At 41.9% G+C, this 18263-nt stretch overlaps 1 protein-coding gene across 1 annotated transcript in view; it reads left to right on the top strand.

The window, feature by feature from the left end:
- Positions 1–18263, top strand: part of KCNMB1 (potassium calcium-activated channel subfamily M regulatory beta subunit 1) — a 56888-nt gene that overhangs the window by 10460 nt on the left and 28165 nt on the right. Inside the window, exons 2-3 of the mRNA XM_085614453.1 lie at positions 12328–12527; positions 16319–16514. Of these exons, the coding sequence (XP_085470579.1) occupies positions 12373–12527; positions 16319–16514 (351 nt within the window). The 5' untranslated portion in view covers positions 12328–12372. The remainder of the gene's footprint in view (positions 1–12327; positions 12528–16318; positions 16515–18263) is intronic.

Here is an 18263-nt window from a genome sequence, read left to right as displayed (position 1 = left end):
CAGTAATGGAGGAAACCCATGACTCTGATCCTTGAAAAATGACTGACTGAGCTGGTGAGTATAGCCACTGGAGAGTGCGCTATCTCTAAGATGAATGACTATATGTTTTTCTTTGATGAGATATTGTTACCCTTTCTCACACGAACAACCGATGGAAGTTGATCCGGATCATGGATCAGATTCTAAGGCTATGAAGTGATTCTTTTGATAGCCACTAGCCGATCCTGGTTCCTGCACACAGTTTGAAGGAATATTTGTTTGTTGCCCTTATGCATTGGTGGGATCGTGATATAGATCCATTTTCCCCATGTCATAAATTGGGGCGTATAAAAGGCTTGTACCTTGGATGTATTTGGGAAATCTTGCATATTTCCTTCAGATTACATTTTTTGACACCCAACCTGTTGCTGGGACAAATGTCAACATCCAGTAAGTGCTTCTCCTCCTCCTGTTTTCTTCGTATTATTGATGGCTGGGCGAACCTTATAGTTGCATATTTCATATCCAATAACAGCTTGTCTATTGAGTCCTAAACACATCTGCGCCATTGTAAAGAGCGTCAAGAAAAAAGAAGTTCCTTTCCTATTTGATGGCTGGATCATACGCATTGCCGCTGACTTTTCACACAACTCCACTATCAAAAGGAGAAAATGTCTAACTCTGAGACCCAGATTTCACCATTGAAATATTAGGTTTAGGCTTCAAAATCCTGTTGTCATAGGCATCTCAGTGAATGATAAAAGCATTAGAGTTTTCAGAACCTGACGACCTGGTGGACTTCTTGGATACTATTGACTTAAGTTACTTGAACTGACTGCCACTCAACAAGACAAAGTAACAATAGAGGTCCTGACTAATGCTGAAATGTGAGGTCCTTAATTGCCTCCTCGAAGTTCTCAAGGTATAAGAAGAATTCGTAGAAATGAGAGGTAATGCCTATGTCCTGTTCTACCATCATGGCTAGCATTGCCAGATTCTCAAGGAAATGGGGCCAGGAAGGCTTGTGCTACCTACTTATTTTCTTTAACTTGGGCCTTGACAAATTGGCTGATGATAATTTACTCCTTTTGTTAGCCAACTCTTGCTCTGACATTGGTAGGTGGCCCCACTCCACCTCTCTTCATGTGGTAGAGTGCAGCCAACTCAGTTACAATTACACTTTGGGGATGCTACCCCTGGTGGTCCATAAATTGATCCCCTGTCTCTTTGACTTGTATATTGGGTATTTCCTTTCTGGTGGTTCCAAACTGAGGTTAAAACCCACAAGACAGAGGTTGAAACCCAACAAATGTAGGAAGAGGTGTGGCGCCTCGGCCAGGGTGACTGATTCCGGAATCTGGGGATCAAGGTTCGATCCCCGGCGCCGGTAGCAGATTAGCCCAGCACCATGTGACTCTGGGCAATAGCTTGCTTAATCTTCCTGACAGCCCCCAGCGCCTAGAGACCCGTACGGGTCATTGTTCGTGCTTTACAAATGTGGATTATTATTATTATGTCATGCCCGTCCAGATTCAGACAGCCTGTGCAAAACCCTCATTTGATCTTATCTCCTGCCCATCACTTCTCCCAGTTCATGCATATGCTGATGTCCAAGCTTGATCTGCCACAAAGATTTACCATACAGAGAAACACTCTGAATGGGAACAATACTCTTGATGCCTAAAATAAATTAAATTCCCAATCACCTTCTGCTTCTGATCCCATAATAGAAGCGATGCTACTACCCGGGAAATGTGCACACAGACGCCATATAGGGAACTCAAGATTTCATGCCAGAGCACCGTTCTGGCACAATGTGGGTCTGAGAGTGTAGAGAGGCCCTTCTATGTCTTGAGAGGCCTGGAGCTCAACTGGCATCAACCAGATACGCCCACTAATTCTAGATGATAGGATAAAGTCCTTCCATGACATAATGTCGGTATTCAGGTTTTGTCCATTCCAACTGAGGAGATATTATGAGATTATCCAAGTGTGTCTGACATGGCAGCAAACCAATTAACACTCACATCACTCAGGAGAGGTAACACATTGAGAAATCGAGGCATTCAGGAAGTACTCATTGAACACAGCTACTCTGCCCTATGAAAACTACTTTCAGATTCTTATGGCAAACCACCTGATAGAATGACTATATGTCTGAAGACCTGGTGGTTTTGCATGCTTTCCACAGCAAAATTCTGAGGGAGCCACATTGATACTCTATTAATATTAAATCCTTTCCAGATTACACTGGAAAGGACTCATTCATTATTCCATATGCTGCAAATGTTTCTGGTCTGTGACCTCCTTCACATTCTTAGGCACTATTCTAGTCTTTCAACATACTGATTAAACATTTGTCAAAATTAGCTTCTACATACGGCATTACCTAGACACCATCGGCCCAAATTTCTTGATATGGTGGACAATGTAGTTCCTTCCATCCACAGATGTTGATTGCTGACAACCACACTGGTGCTCACAAATCCTGTGTCCTACAGCACTGGAGAAAATCCACAATTCTGATCCTAGAAGAATGGCTGACTGAACTGGCGAGTGTACCCACTAGAGAAAGTGACATGTATAGGACTGACTAGATGTTTGCTTTTAACAGGATATTGGAACCCTTTCTCATGCCCTCAAGAGATGCAAGCTGATCCTGATCATGGATTTGACTTTCAGGCCATGCGGTGATTCCTCTGAGGGTCACTCTCTGGGTGATTCTGCTCCCTGGTCATTGTTAGAAGGAGTATTCATATGTTGTCCTAATGAATTAGTGGGATTGTAATGCAGATCAATATTCCGTGGTCTCAGTGACTTAGGGTCAATATGCTTGGACACTGGATGGGTTAGGGAAATTTTGCATATTCCCTTCAGATGACGTTGTTGACACCCGAGCTGCTGCTGGGCTAATGCCAACATGCAGTAGTAGGGGCTTCTCCTCTTTCTCCTGCTGCCTTCAAGTAATTGATGACAGGGGGGAGCACAGAGCGGCATTGTCAGTACAGGCTGTGATCTTGTGTCATTCTTCTGTGGACTGCAAAAATCCCACTAATTAGTTGTGTATCACTGTATGGTTTGTATCTTCTTTTGATGCCTCACATTTTCCTTTGCAAATGTTTTCACCTGTCCATCTTTCCAGACTATAGTTCTGTCAACATGGTTTTATTCTGAAATGCCAATTCAAGATTGTTAAAAAAATAAACAAAATATGATATTTGGCGAAGTGATAACATTGTCCCGATAGTGTTATTATAATTAAACACGTCCATTTCAGTAATGTACATATTTTTGACTTTTTCAAGCACAAGAATTTCAGTAAGATCCCCAAAGAGATGAACGTCAGATCAGATTTAATGAACTTTCATGAGTTTAGTTTATTGGGGCCAGATAGAGTTGTTACAGGAGCGCACAATACGTGGGCAGTCACAGAAAGCGAACCTTCCCAGGCACTGCAGTGCACAAGTGCATTGTCCGGTTCACATGCATTTCTAAAATAAAATACTAAAAGCGTGTTGGACAGTTCATAGTTCCTCCTGCCTTTGTAGTAAGTAATGCATTATTTCTTATTTAGAAAACACAGGCCGAGTTTCTATTAAGGTTTGCATCGCATTCAGAGTTAACTGCAGCAAGCAGGCGGCATTCGTTGCATTTAAGGTTAAATAAAAGGGGATGTTGCTAAATGAAGCACAGGAGTCGGTGCGGGGGCAGTGTGCACAACATTAACGCCGTGTATTGAGTCTGAATTGATTATTGAACGCAAATGTGTCCAAAAAGACCCAGTTATGCAAAACTGACAATCGATTGATTGTATTTCTAAGAAAAGCGGAGTTGCAAAGAGACTCGGTGAGTTAGGTCCCTCCGGGGACACCATAGTCTTTGGTGTCAGCTAAAAGAAGACTAACTGCGTTACTGCCCTGCTAATTAGAGAGCTTTCTAAATGTCTCGCTTCGGTTTTTGATGTCGCTAAAGCTCCCAGAGTCAGACAAATGCAAGGAAAGGGACGGACGCTCCTCCTGAAAACAGACTCTCAGCCAGGATTGGAGAGGCCCCCTCTCATGGCCACAATGAGGTGTCTTAAAGGAAGGCTGAATTGACCTATGTCCAAAAAATGGATAATAATAATAAAAAAAATATTAATCAAAAGGTGTTTTAAAGCATTTCTGCTGCTTCTAACCGCTGCATATAACAGGTGTAATTAATTATCAGCCAGTGTAACCGTGATCAGCACACACATTTGCAGGGGCAGGTACAAATATTACATTTATTTTTTAACGGTATAGGTATTTGTGTACATATTCTTTTAGCAGTTGTTAATTCATTCTGAAATTCTGATAGTGCTGAGGAGCTCTGCTCCCGTAAATGCTAGTTGTACTTTATTCAGCTCATTGTTCTGAAAAAGGCAGTTGTAATCAAAACCGTGTTTTTCTCAGGAGGGCGGTATACCACAGTTCTGCCGTTTATAAGCTCGCTATATAGCAGCTGTAATAATTAATGTATTCAAAGGTGGAGAATTTACCAACCAGAGAAGGCTGGAGTGCAGGAATGGAATCTTGTGCCCATCCCAACAGCGGTTATTTAAATCTCGCAGACACTGTGTCACTTCTTCAGTAGCAATGTATGTGAAAAAACAAAATGTATGTAAATGAATCATGTGCTTACGACAGCAGTCCAGAATCTTAAAATGCTAAACACGATGTGTATTCTGTTGCCAAATCTTAACATTTTCCCTCAATGCACAGAACACTATATGCCCAATTCTCGGGCAGTGGCAGGCGGTAAACTGAGCAGGTGCCTTTAGGACCTACCATATGTCTTGAAAAAAGAAGGGTTCAGGCTTGGACAAAGGTTTATTTTGCCCGGTCAAAATGGCCGTATAAAACTGCACTACAGGCAGCAATGGCAGGTCCGAGACATGTTTTGAAAGTAGCATTTAGTTTACAGACTCTGGATACATGTAGTATCATATACTAGGGACTTAGAAATAAATCTGATGTGCCAATTAAGTTCAAGAAATCTTTACCATGTTTTAGGGAGAAAATGCACCTAATACCAACAAAAATCGAGTTCAGCAACAGTAGGAAAATTATGGGTAAAACCACGGAAAAGGGATTAAGTCCAACAATGTATGTTTATAGGAATGAGCTACAGAGGCAAGTCTGTGCAAGAGGATGGTATGGCCCACCCTATCGAGTGTGGCATAAAGGTCCATTATCACCCATTATCACCACCAGCCATCTAGTCCTATTATCTTTGAATCAGAAAGCATCCTCCCAGAAGCTGAGCAGTGTATTTCTTGTCATCTAGTGGGTTACATTGGAGAAAGACAATTGCCAATTTCTAAGAAAGCCTCCTGAAACTGTTTGATGGCATCTTATTTCAAGAACTTTGGCTAAATCTGGTAACTTAGTGATTGGCCAAATATATATGAACAGAAGGGTCTTTGGTAAGATGGTGATTCACCTATACATTTATGGACAGAAGGGTCCAGATTGTTATTTTTCGAATGGGTAAGTATTCTTCCTTTCAGTCTGGTACTACGATCCCTTCAGAGAAGGGGCTGAGTCCGAAGTGGAATCTTTGGAGCTACAATGAAGAGGAAATTTGGTCACTGCTAATTTTTCTAGGGCATAGTATTGAGCAGTAGCGGCCCATGGAGGGAGTGGTGTGGGGCGGTGGGGTAGGGTGGGGGGTAGTAAACAGCAGAATATGGATGAACGGAGGTAAGTAAATAATTAAATAAATAAAACGTGTTTCGTTGGGTGCGCTGCATCGCATTGTATTGAATTTTTTTATTGTATCTATAAAGAAAGAGTTAAGGTATTTGCAGAGATGAAGTGAAGGGGTGATCCCAAGGAATCATTAGTGGCAAATGTAGCCAGTATGTAACATTCTCTAGATTGGTTTTTGCCTTTGCCTATGTTTTGAACCCAATAGTGTTGCCTGGCAGTTTTAAAGGCCCTTTTGTAATCTTTAGGAAGCTCTAGAAAGGGCAGTCTGTCAGCTAGACGTAGGTGTTTCTGTCACTTTGTTACAGCATGGTGGTTAGCTTGTTTCATATCCTTAAGCTTGGTAGTAAATCAAGCAGCATGGTGACAATGCTGTCTTAATTTTATAGATGTATTGGTCTGTGTAAGGAGGTTTTTCGTGTGAGAAACAAAGATGTGATATGCCAATGTACAGGAGATATTAGGTAAAGCTGTCACATCTGTTGTGGCCATTTGAGCTTCTAATTTGTAAGTTTCAAATCTGTGTGACCCCTCAGTTATAGGAGCTCTGCTCTTAAGAGGTGATGTATAAGAGGAGCAGCGTATCATGTGTAGAGGTTAAAGCCAATATTAGCATGACTGATCATGCAATAGATTGGCTAGTGTCTAGCAGGCTTTCCATGTTCTTGTGCCTGAATTCCTCGTTTGAGACCCATGTCAATAGGATAGAGTAGTATAGAGAAGCTAGATGGTCAGTGAGCCATACGTTGCAATCTTACCGAACATTGGGTGCAGAATCTTTGAAACAAATAGACTTAACTAGGTTGCAACCAGCATTAATTGAATGGCAAGCCAAATAGGAAAAATCACCACTGAAATGCCAGGGCAGTTTTTAGATGGCATGGGCAAAGCAGTCCTGCATTCCAGCAGATGGTCGCCCACCTCTTGGTTACTTCCAAGAGAATATTTGACCGAGGCTCGACCACTGAAAGATAAGTAGTCCCCTAACTCTAAATGTGGTAGGAAACCCTGTGCCATATTTTTCAAGATTTTGCTTTGTCCTTGAACCACACAAGGGTGACACAAAACATAAGTAAGATGTGTCATGCTATGCAAGGCCACCTTAAGTGCCCTGCAAGGTGTGATAAATCAAGAATAACACAAGGTAGCACAAATCACTGCCTTACGTTACTCTGCCCCAGGGAGGCATTCCATGAGCAAAGCATGTGTGTTCCCACTGATCCACCCATTGATTTTGGCGCATTCCAAGATTTACCATTAGTGGCAGACCTGAGAATGCGTCAAAATGCTACACCTCTCCAGGTGAGGCATATTGAGGAGAAATATCTTTATGTCTCCTCATTTGTTCTTATTTCTATGTGTGCTGCACTCTGCAGCACACATAGAAAGAGTAAAATGCCTGTGAGGATTGTTTTTGTGCAGGAAGGGACACCTTCCTGCACAAAAACAATCCTGCCTACAACAGAGGCACACTTGCACCATGACGCAAGGGTGCCTTAGTTCGCGGTAGGCTGCTAATTATGTGCCAGCTCAGGCAGAGGACATGAATACATTATATCTTGCTAGATATGGTGCATTGCTGTCCTCCCTCTTTCATGATGTTGTGGTGGCTCGCTATGATCCTTTGAGTAAGTGGTGCATCCCTAGTGCGAACGGGCCCGTTCATAGTCGTAAAGAGTTAAAAAGCTTGATTTCAGGGGCCCAGTACCTATTGATGTTGAAAACGTCTGTGGATCTCAATTCTGAGGCCCAGATCGTCGAGCGGGCACCTCTGGCAAGAGTGTGACTCACAGAAGGCAGGATCCAGCAGCACCAGCAGAATTGTAGGACGTCTTTTGTGTCCCTGAGACTTCAGAAAACAGTAGGCAAGTCAACACGCCCTTGGATATCATTTGAAGGGAAGGCAGAGTCCAGCTCTCCTTCTGGCAGAGTAAGGGAGCAGCAGGCAGCAGGGTAACAAACAGAAAAGCAGTCTTTTCAGAAATTCAGTCCCTTGAGTTCTTAAAGCAGGTCAGCAGGCCTTCTAACAGAGGTTCAGTTCAAGATCAAGAAGTGTTATGATTTTAGAGGGTCAGAGTCCCAGTGCTTATACCCAAAAGTGCCTTTTGTGTAGGAAGTGACTTCACAGGAACTCTTTGAAGTTCACAAGGATCCCTTTCAGCCCAGCCCTGTATGCCAGGCTTACCCTAGGAGGAAAATTAGTGCTTTGTGTGAGGACAGGACACAGCCCATTCAGATGTAAGCGTGAAACACCTCTCCCTCTTCCTGCCCAGGAAGGCTATCAGAATGCAGATGAATGTGTTTGGGGCTGCATAGACAGAATGCAGAAAGCATAGCTGTCACCCAGCCCAGACGTGTAGTGGAGACAGGCTACCAAGCACAAAGAGTAGTAGGTACAGAGAAATGGCCTATTTCTAAAAGTGAAACAGCGGTTATGTGGGGAGAGCACTCCGGTATTGAACCAATTTTATCAATAGTTCTCCATTAGTAAAAACAGCGGTGTTACAGTTATGTAGGAGTTTGTCCTCTCCTACTGTGATAGAGACCAGATATTGACAGGATGCGAGCCTGTGTATAACTGTGCACTGTTCACAAAGTGTCTAATCTGACACTATACAATTTTTGAAAGCATAATGTGTTTAATTTTCAACACAGAAACAAGACATTCTCTAGAACTTTTCACAATATTTGGATGTAAAACAGCGAGTAAAGATATTGCGGTTTGTACCAAAACAAATTCATGTCATGTAAGCATAAAGAACTCGGTTACATACAGGAATCATGTGTAACATTACTTCAATTTACATGTAATGAACATTTGATAATGCAACAAAATTACAGCACAACAGAAATGTAAATGCCCAATGCATTTCGGAACCAGCCGGTTCCTTCGTCAGGGGCAAATCTGAAAAATAAAGAGTAAACCATTTTGCTGGTGAGTGCAATTTGCTTAGGGCTCAATCTCTAGAACTCTAATGATGAACAAGCGTGTCTCAAAAAGAGTTACCTGTTCGTATGTGCTATTAAATGTGCTCTGAAAAAGATAAAGATGTGACCAAGTCAGCAACAACTGGGGCTGTAAGGTGTACGTGAAAGATGACAGCAGATAATTGCCAAATTCACGTTTACCTGTTTATGAGGAACCTCGTGATTCTGAAAATGGAAAGAACGAACCATGTGGGGTTAATGAAGCTAACAGAACCTGGGATGAAATAAGTGTGCTCAATTATATTGGTTCCCGAGGAGATAAAATCTTACCTCTGACGAGATGCTTTTAGGAGCTGTGTGGAGAATAAATGGAAGATATCAACAAAACGTGCCGTGTGAAATAAATGGAGCTAACGGGAATTACGATTTGTGCAGTATTCACAATTTACGAGCGTTTCCAAACAGGTAAAAATCTTACCTCTAGAAAGATGTTTAATGAGCTGCGGAGAAAGTAAAGAAAGAGAGGTTTTAGAATCAACGCGTGACCAAAGTTAACGGATAGCTCGGCCATCGCAAATACCAGTGGCGGAAACCTTACCTAAAAGGTACTTCGGGACAAGAGTAACCGACGATTCTCCTCACGGGATAGATGGGTGCAAAAAGTCAAATTTGAGGATGCTATTTCAAGGTAGAAACCGGAACACAAACCAGAAGTGCTCGACATAGACAGCGGACAATTGGGGACAGATGCAATCAGCTAAGTGTTTCTAACTAAACGGACGCACGGAAGCGCCATCTTGGAACGGAGTCAAAAGACTTCCAGGAGAATTAGCAGATACACCAGGGTTCATGAGATGCTATAGTTATAGAAATGGAAATAGTAGGAGAAGAAAAGCAAAATCCTCAGAGAAAAGTATGCATCGTTTACGATTGTAGACACGCAGTCGGAAAAGCAAGCAGAAAGTCTAAGAAGCCTCCCTTGTCAGCGGGTTGGATGGTGATGTCTGGGTTGTTTGCAAGGGTTCTCAGTGTGATTCTTTCTTTATTCGTCAGGTTCTGGTGTGTGTTCGAGCGAAGAGTCAAATTTTGTATGTCCTTTTTGACCATGATCTCAAATGTGTCCAGCATCTTGTGGGACACTGGGGCTTGGAAAGTACTGCGGGGCTTAAATTTCGTCAGTTTACCGGTTTCTGGGGTTGCATCTGTGGCCACAATGTTAGAAAAATAGTGACGTAAGCGTAATGTCCGCATAAACTTGTACAGTGCAACATCAATTTCCAATTGGTTAGCATGACTGGTGTCCGCCTTACACCCACACTCCTTATATGTTCGTCTCGTATAACACGAGGTTTAGTCTCAACCGTAGAGGCTGAATTCCCAGTTCTTCGTATACTGCAGTTTCTCTTTGAACCGAAATTGTGCCATTTGTTTACAAGTTCTAGGCAGGAATGTCAGCTTCTTAGACTTTCTGCTTGCTTTTCCGACTGCGTGTCTACAATCGTAAACGATGCATACTTTTCTCTGAGGATTTTGCTTTTCTTCTCCTACTATTTTCATTTCTATAACTATAGCATCTCATGAACCCTGGTGTATCTGCTAATTCTCCTGGAAGTCTTTTGACTCCGTTCCAAGATGGCGCTTCCGTGCGTCCGTTTAGTTAGAAACACTTAGCTGATTGCATCTGTCCCCAATTGTCCGCTGTCTATGTCGAGCACTTCCGGTTTGTGTTCCGGTTTCTACCTTGAAATAGCATCCTCAAATTTGACTTTTTGCACCCATCTATCCCGTGAGGAGAATCGTCGGTTACTCTTGTCCCGAAGTACCTTTTAGGTAAGGTTTCCGCCACTGGTATTTGCGGTGGCCGAGCTATCCGTTAACTTTGGTCACGCGTTGATTCTAAAACCTCGCTTTCTTTACTTTCTCCGCAGCTCATTAAACATCTTTCTAGAGGTAAGATTTTTACCTGTTTGGAAACGCTCGTAAATTGTGAATACTGCACAAATCGTAATTCCCGTTAGCTCCATTTATTTCACACGGCACGTTTTGTTGATATCTTCCATTTATTCTCCACACAGCTCCTAAAAGCATCTCGTCAGAGGTAAGATTTTATCTCCTCGGGAACCAATATAATTGAGCACACTTATTTCATCCCAGGTTCTGTTAGCTTCATTAACCCCACATGGTTCGTTCTTTCCATTTTCAGAATCACGAGGTTCCTCATAAACAGGTAAGCGTGAATTTGGCAATTATCTGCTGTCATCTTTCACGTACACCTTACAGCCCCGGTTGTTGCTGACTTGGTCACATCTTTATCTTTTTCAGAGCACATTTAATAGCACATACGAACAGGTAACTCTTTTTGAGACACGCTTGTTCATCATTAGAGTTCTAGAGATTGAGCCCTAAGCAAATTGCACTCACCAGCAAAATGGTTTACTCTTTATTTTTCAGATTGGCCCCTGACGAAGGAACCGGCTGGTTCCGAAATGCATTGGGCATTTACATTTCTGTTGTGTTGTAATTTTGTTGCATTATCAAATGTTCATTACATGTAAATTGAAGTAATGTTACACATGATTCCTGTATGTAACCGAGTTCTTTATGCTTACATGACATGAATTTGTTTTGGTACAAACCGCAATATCTTTACTCGCTGTTTTACATCCAAATATTGTGAAAAGTTCTAGAGAATGTCTTGTTTCTGTGTTGAAAATTAAACACATTATGCTTTCAAAAATTGTATAGTGTCAGATTAGACACTTTGTGAACAGTGCACAGTTATACACAGGCTCTCATCCTGTCAATATCTGGTCTATTTCTAAAAGTGGCATTTCTAAAACAGTTATGTTAAATCCAACTTGACGAGTAAGGTGTATTTATCATTACCATTCCAAGCATATCACACATGAAAAAGATACTCCTCTCTGATCAGGAATTACAGCTTAAAAGTATATTATGTAATTCCCAATGCTGGCCAATGAGAGTGGAAGGCCTCACAGTTGTGAAAACGAAATAGGCTGTTTGTCACTACTAGGGCATTCAAAACATAAAGGTACATGCCAATCGGCTAAAATGGGAGGCAAAAGGCAAAAAGTTGGTGGAATGACCATCCTAAGAATGACAGGTCTAATGCACTCTCCTTACCATTTTGAACACATATGTGAAGCAGTTTGTAATTGATTAAATATTACATGTGTTCACAGGGTGAAACCTGCTTGTCAAGCATTTGGGATTCCAATAAGTTCTCATTTTATTTCAGTTCCAAAATATTTTATTTGTCTGCCTCAAATCCTTATTCCTATCCCTTCTTTCTTTTTTGCCTTCCCTTTCCTGCCACATAAGTAGAGTATCGGTAAGTCTGTCAAATGGCACACATAAATCTGGATTCTGCTAATTTGATTCCCATTCTAGGAGTGATGACAACTTGTTTGCCTTACATTAAGCTTACGGTCACTAAATGTGTGCTACTTCTCTCACATAAGGACATTACTTTCTTCATGATCTTGGTACCAGATGCAAAAAAGTTCCTCTTGTACATCCTCTCAGTCAGAATGTTTTATTTTCTACCATGTACTAATTGAAGGTTCCGGATTAATATTTCTTTTATTGTACTAAACCATTAAGACGTAGGCTGTCAATTATCAATGATATTCTTTGCTCTTAGTATCTTTATACTTTCTGTCTCCTTTAGAAATAACAACGACACACAATATGAGTGAACGAACACATTAAAAAAATGGCTAAAGCTCAGCTCAGGACGGGAAAAAAGCTCTTCACTGCATATAAGCGGGGCGAGATTCGAGCTATACGCCTGGGACAAGGGATGATCTTATGTTCTGTGATGATGTACCTTATATTTGGATTTACCACACTGGGATCCTATCTCAAGGGGTAAGTTATAAATATGGTATTAGATGTATATCAGAAACAACTCTTGAAAAGATTAATTTCGTTTTTGTATGAAAGTTACCTAGTTTGTAACTGTAATATTTGCTAGGTAAAAAAAGACATAAAACATGCACAACTTCAAATCAAATTAGCAGAATTAGAATTTGAAGTGTTACCAGGCAGACTGTCATGTGACATACGAAGAAGATAGAAATGGACATACGAAGAAGATAGAAATGGACTATTTAAAAAAAACATTACAACACAACAGAATGTCCGGCAAAGTCTAATAAGTAACACTGAAGGTTACAATATGAGTAGAGCATGAACATTCTCAAAGTTTTACAATTCACATTTCAAGTTGGATAACCTCTCCATTTGGGATGGTGGATAAAGATTTCCAAGTCCCCTCAGATGAAGTTTAAGATGGCCACCTCTGTCAACAGTGAACATTTCCATCTGCAGGACGTTCTATAGTTTTGAGAATTGGACAATGCAGGTGCACAGTGGGAAAGGCAATAGAATGCTGTAAGGGTGAGTTGTATATCCAAGAAGGAGAATCTTTTTAGAGGGAAATAGGGACATTTTCTTCAGGCTTTTTCAGGGAAGCCAAGAGCAGGTGACATGGAATGGCTGCCAATGAGGACCAGTCCACCCACTGCTCTGAGCAGCAGTGAAAATTATTTCACACGCAAATAAAATGAAAAAGAAAAACTTACCAAACATAACGTCCTCCGCTTTGGACTTCTTACACCCACAGGAACTGGATGCTGTAGCTCCCTTGAACATTCCTGGTGCGGCTGCTAACCAGCGTGAGAGCAGTGCCCTGATGGGTGGAAGGGGCCTCATTCGGCGCTCCCCAGTGCTCTGGAGGCCTGCACTTGCTCTCAACCTCACTGTCCTAAGACGGCTGAGTTGAGAGGTTTAAAGTGTACATGTTTGGCTGGCGGTCATAAGACCACTGGCCAGAGACATGCACACTTTAAACAGTGCAAAGGCAGCACTCTGCCCACAATTCCTCCTTCTGTCACTCAGCAGACTCTACCCCATCCTGATGCTCGGTTCAGTGCGGGATGATGACAAATAAAAGGGTAATTTGGGCTTTGGGGGGGAATTTAAGTAGGACAAAGCCACTCCACTCCAACGGAGGAGCCCTCCATGCTGTTAAGACCTGGTACTCTTGTCGTCTAGTCCCTTCAAAGAGAACAATGAAATTTCAATGTTCTTAGCGATCTTACTGGTTTCACCCAACAATGGATCTCCTAAACTCAACAGTTTTTGCCTGATGTGTTTGTCCTTACATTGGCAAACAAACTGATCTGTTATAAGTTGATCGGTGAAATTTTCAAATTTGCTGCCAACCTCCGCAAAACCGAAATGTATGAGTCCACATCCTCTTCTTCACTCTGTTTTCTTTTTAAAAGCTTGTGTATGAGAACCATAAGACTGTGCTGTTTATCAAACCTATTCTTACGTTTAGGCATAGTCTCATGATATTAATCTACTCCATCGCTGCCTTCAGGTGACAGATTAGGTTAGTGCCTAAAGATGGATCTACCTTCAACTCCTAGTGAATGAAGTAAAACACAGTTTTTCCTGTTGACACTATATCTGGAGGCCCCTATTGCCCCTAGGTACGTTTCAAAGGCGTCATACAATATTTATACCTGGGGTATCTAAAAATGCAGGAGGGGGTTTACAGCTTGCATGGTACACATATTAAATAATACTTAAGCTTGAAAGACAAAAATACACATGAAGAGTGCTATATAAAGCAAAATTGTAAACACAGGATAAATTGTTAATTTGTGTTTCCAAGTGTGAAGTGTGTGTATCACTGTTGACCTTGGTTGATGAAGAAGAAGAGGTGTGTGTATCACAGAGTGACACACAGTATATGATACCACTAGAAATAATGTAAATTAAAGGAGGGTGTGTGTATCACAACAAATGAAAAGGAAAAGAGCTGTTCCTCAGATCGTACATCTCTTATGGTTGGATGAACGTGAACTGAAGCAATAGTAGTAGGATACCAGGGAGGTAAACAAAGACATGAACGATGTAGTGAGATGCACGCACCAGCATTTGTGCCAAAATTAGATGTGAGTGTCTTCAAAGAACAACTTGGCGATGCTGGAAATAGATGCAGGTTGACCCAAACAGTTAAGAAAGCTGCCAACGTGAGGACGTTACGTGACGTGACCAGCCGCGGCCCGTGGAGGGAGTTCCGTGTGGCGGAAAGGCGGGGTGGGGGAGGGGCAGCGTGGGGGGGTACTAAAAACCAGAATATGGATAATTGGAGGTAAGTAAACAATTAAATAAATAAAACGAATTTCGTAGCGCGCCCTGCATCGCAAATTGCGATGCAGCGCACGCTACGAAATTCGTTTTATTTATTTAATTGATTACTTACCTCCAATTATCCATATTCCGGTTTTTAGTACCCCCCACGCTGCCCCTCCCCTGCCCCGCCTTTCCGCCCTACGGAACTCCCTCCACGGGTCGTGGCTGGACGTGACGATCTGAGAGGAAAGCGCAGGCGCACATCGGCTGTTGCAGTGACTGTTGCTATGATGCAGGGAGAGCTGCTGCGGGCCTTCACGAGAGCTGCAACAATGCTGAGAGGTAAGCTTGTGTAGAGAGTGTGGGAGAGGGAGGGCCTTTGATGTGTTTTGAAAGAAGGCGGTGTGCGAGCAATATGTTTTATCAAAACAGATTCAAAGGTAAAAAAACACACACATAGCAGTGTTTGGCTCAATCCCAAAAAAGTAAAAATTGTGTGCTGGATCCGAGAAAAGCAAAGTGACACAGACAGCAGTTTTCGGCTGGGTGCAAGAAGAGTAAAGGTTTGGGGCTGAGTCAAAGTCACACTTAGCGGTTAGCAACAAGGAGCATTCCAACCATACAAATTGATGACATAGAGAACAATCTATAACAATCATAGACAAAATATATTACTACACATTGTCAATAAAATCTTTGGTTCGTCAGAGCGCAGGTCTCCAATGCAGGGCTAGACGGGCTGTTCTATCACTCTGGCATTTCTCTGATAGATTGCAGGCTAGGGATCTGTTTTCAGGATAGTATGAGCATAGTGATGCAAGCACACCCCGAGTGGCCACAATCTAGTCATGACCCGCTTCAATCAGGGGCTGGTTGAACTTCTTTGCCAGTGCTGGTTTTGGTTTCCAGGCCTGCCCTGCTTTAAAGAAATGTGCATGAAATACACTCAAGCACCCACGTGGGTGGAAAAGCAGAAGAATGTCATACTTGCTTTATCATGTCCCCCCTTTCTACCAATAGATTCCTGGCAACCAATCCATTTCAAAACATTAGTTGCATGCCTAATACTTTACTATGCATGGGTCAGTCAAGCAGCTGCAATAGTTTGTGTGCATTACTTATGCTGACTGCTGCTTGGTAAATCAAAGCCAGATCTAGCAGGTGGGGAGCAACCATTTGTAAATTAGAAAATCATGCAATAGACAAAATAATCTGCATTAAAAAACTTATCATAACAGCAAAGTTACTTTGAGTCACATTTTAAGACAATATTGCATCCTTAGCAGATAACGATATCACAGGGTTTAACATTAAAATGTAGTGTCTCATACACAAAAGGGCAACTAGGCAGAAAGAGACAAGAGAGGAGAAAATTGAGTGCAACCCGGATTTTCATCAAAGTTTAACACTAAATCTTTGACTTTCTATGATGATCTTGTATTACGGTCTGAGTACTATTAAGATAATTTCATTTTAGTCATTTGAATTGAAATGATGTCTTGTTTTTCCAGTGTTTGGTCAGAAGAATTAGAGTGCACGCTGCTCCAAGCTACTATAAAGGGCAATGAAACCTGGTCCTCTGACTGCAGCCAAGACTGCTGTAGGACATTGCAGTACCCTTGCTTGCAAGTGTTTGTCAACTTGAGTTCTTCAGGGCAGAGGAAATTTCTTTTTCACACAGAAGACACTCCTGAGACAAATCCAAAGGTAATTGCAAATAAAATATAAAATTATTATATGAAAGAGAGTTTGCTTTTGCTGTCAGAATCACCAAAATAATTTTATGATTTAAGGCACCCTTCAAGCTTGTTTTAGTGGTGATGAAATGCAAGAGAACTAGACCCCATGAATGCAGCACGAGTGAGGTGGTTTGTCCCATTAAATAATTATTTTTCAGAATTAAAAAAAAGGACCGATCTAAATAGCTATATTTAATATTGGCTCCATGAGGTCATATGCAATTTGTGAGGGCCCTTAGACATTAATGACCCTCTGGAATGACGGAGGGTAGGTTAACTGGGCTACTCGACCTCTATCACTGAGTCGTCAGTGACACTAGTGAGCGTCCCGCCACTCTGGAGCGGTGGCCCCTCATTACCACCACCACGGTCCCTACTCATGAGGAACCTGGTTGCAGATGGGGTATTCTGTTGAGGGTATGGTTATAAGTTTATACACATTTATACTCACCATCCCTCTTTGAGTAGAAAATTGGGTACTTAAGGCCTGACGAAATGCCACGATGATCGATATGACCAACATGGCATGAAACATGTTGACCACTTTCCTGATCCATTACGCTTGACTAGACCGTTGACAATCTCCCCTAATAAGCATCACAGGTTTTTAATCATAACATGGAACCCGCAAAATAAAGTGAACTCAGCGAGTTCCTATAGTTATTTTGAACTCTATTCACCCCACACTCTACTCACTTTTGTACATACACCACAGATCCCACACACACACCCTTCATCAACGGCAGAACACGCAGGTAAAATTTCTCCGGCAAAAAGCCCCCGTGTGGGTCCCATTGGGCAATGCAGTGCTGGCCCAAAGAGGAGCTGCCCTATGATGAAGCATGACACCTCCCGTGGTGTGAGGGCCCTTGCTCCTTATTGGAGCTATACTCCCCCCTTCTGTCTCACCCGCTCGCCCTGCTAGGAACAGCACATCTTGTTATTGATAATTATCTGGGTTAAAGGCCTTCAATTGATACAAGCTGTGTCCAGTGGTGATGAGGTTAAAAATGAGAGCCTTTGCAAGGATGTCAAGCTGTGTTCCGGTGTGAATCATGGCTTGAAAGTTTTAAAAACTATCATCAAGTCCATTTAAAACTAGCAACACGCACAGTAATCTGAAAATCCAACACATGCTGGTACCTCGCTCTGGAATCACAGTACCCTTTTAAATCAACAGCTTCCAGGAGAAAAACATCCCAAGTTAGCCTGCAGATCTCAGGCAGTGATGGAGGTTTCAGTAGCCCTGGAGGCCTAGCTCAATACAATCCTGAAGCATGTAATTTCAAGTGCGGGATTATAGAGGAAAGACTTGGAAAGCGTCCATGGTTTTAATTGCCATTGGCTCTGCAATATTATCTTCATTGGTTCTCCTCTCCTTGTCTTGAACACCCCGAAAATTTGTTTTGTAGCACTATCTTAGGAAAAATTAAACTCTGCCACATGAGGAGATTATTTATGTATAGCACACTCACTTCTACTCAAAATTATAGTACTGTGGGCTTTGCTTCCAAGACAGCTATATCTAGGGCTCCAATGAATGGTAAATATGTTTTACAGATTTCTGTCTGCAATTATCCATAATTATGTTTTTGCTCTTTTTGTAGAATCCCTATTTATTTAGTTATTTATTCGGAAAAATAAACCTGTGACTGGTATATATCCACATGTATTTAGCTGATAAAAGGTGCCATTGCAATTGGATGCCTCCAGCGTA

Source organism: Triturus cristatus, chromosome 7 (assembly GCF_964204655.1).
Source record: "Triturus cristatus chromosome 7, aTriCri1.1, whole genome shotgun sequence".
In the NCBI taxonomy this organism is placed as follows: Eukaryota; Metazoa; Chordata; class Amphibia; order Caudata; family Salamandridae; genus Triturus; species Triturus cristatus.
This window is presented reverse-complemented; position numbering and strand designations above follow the sequence as displayed.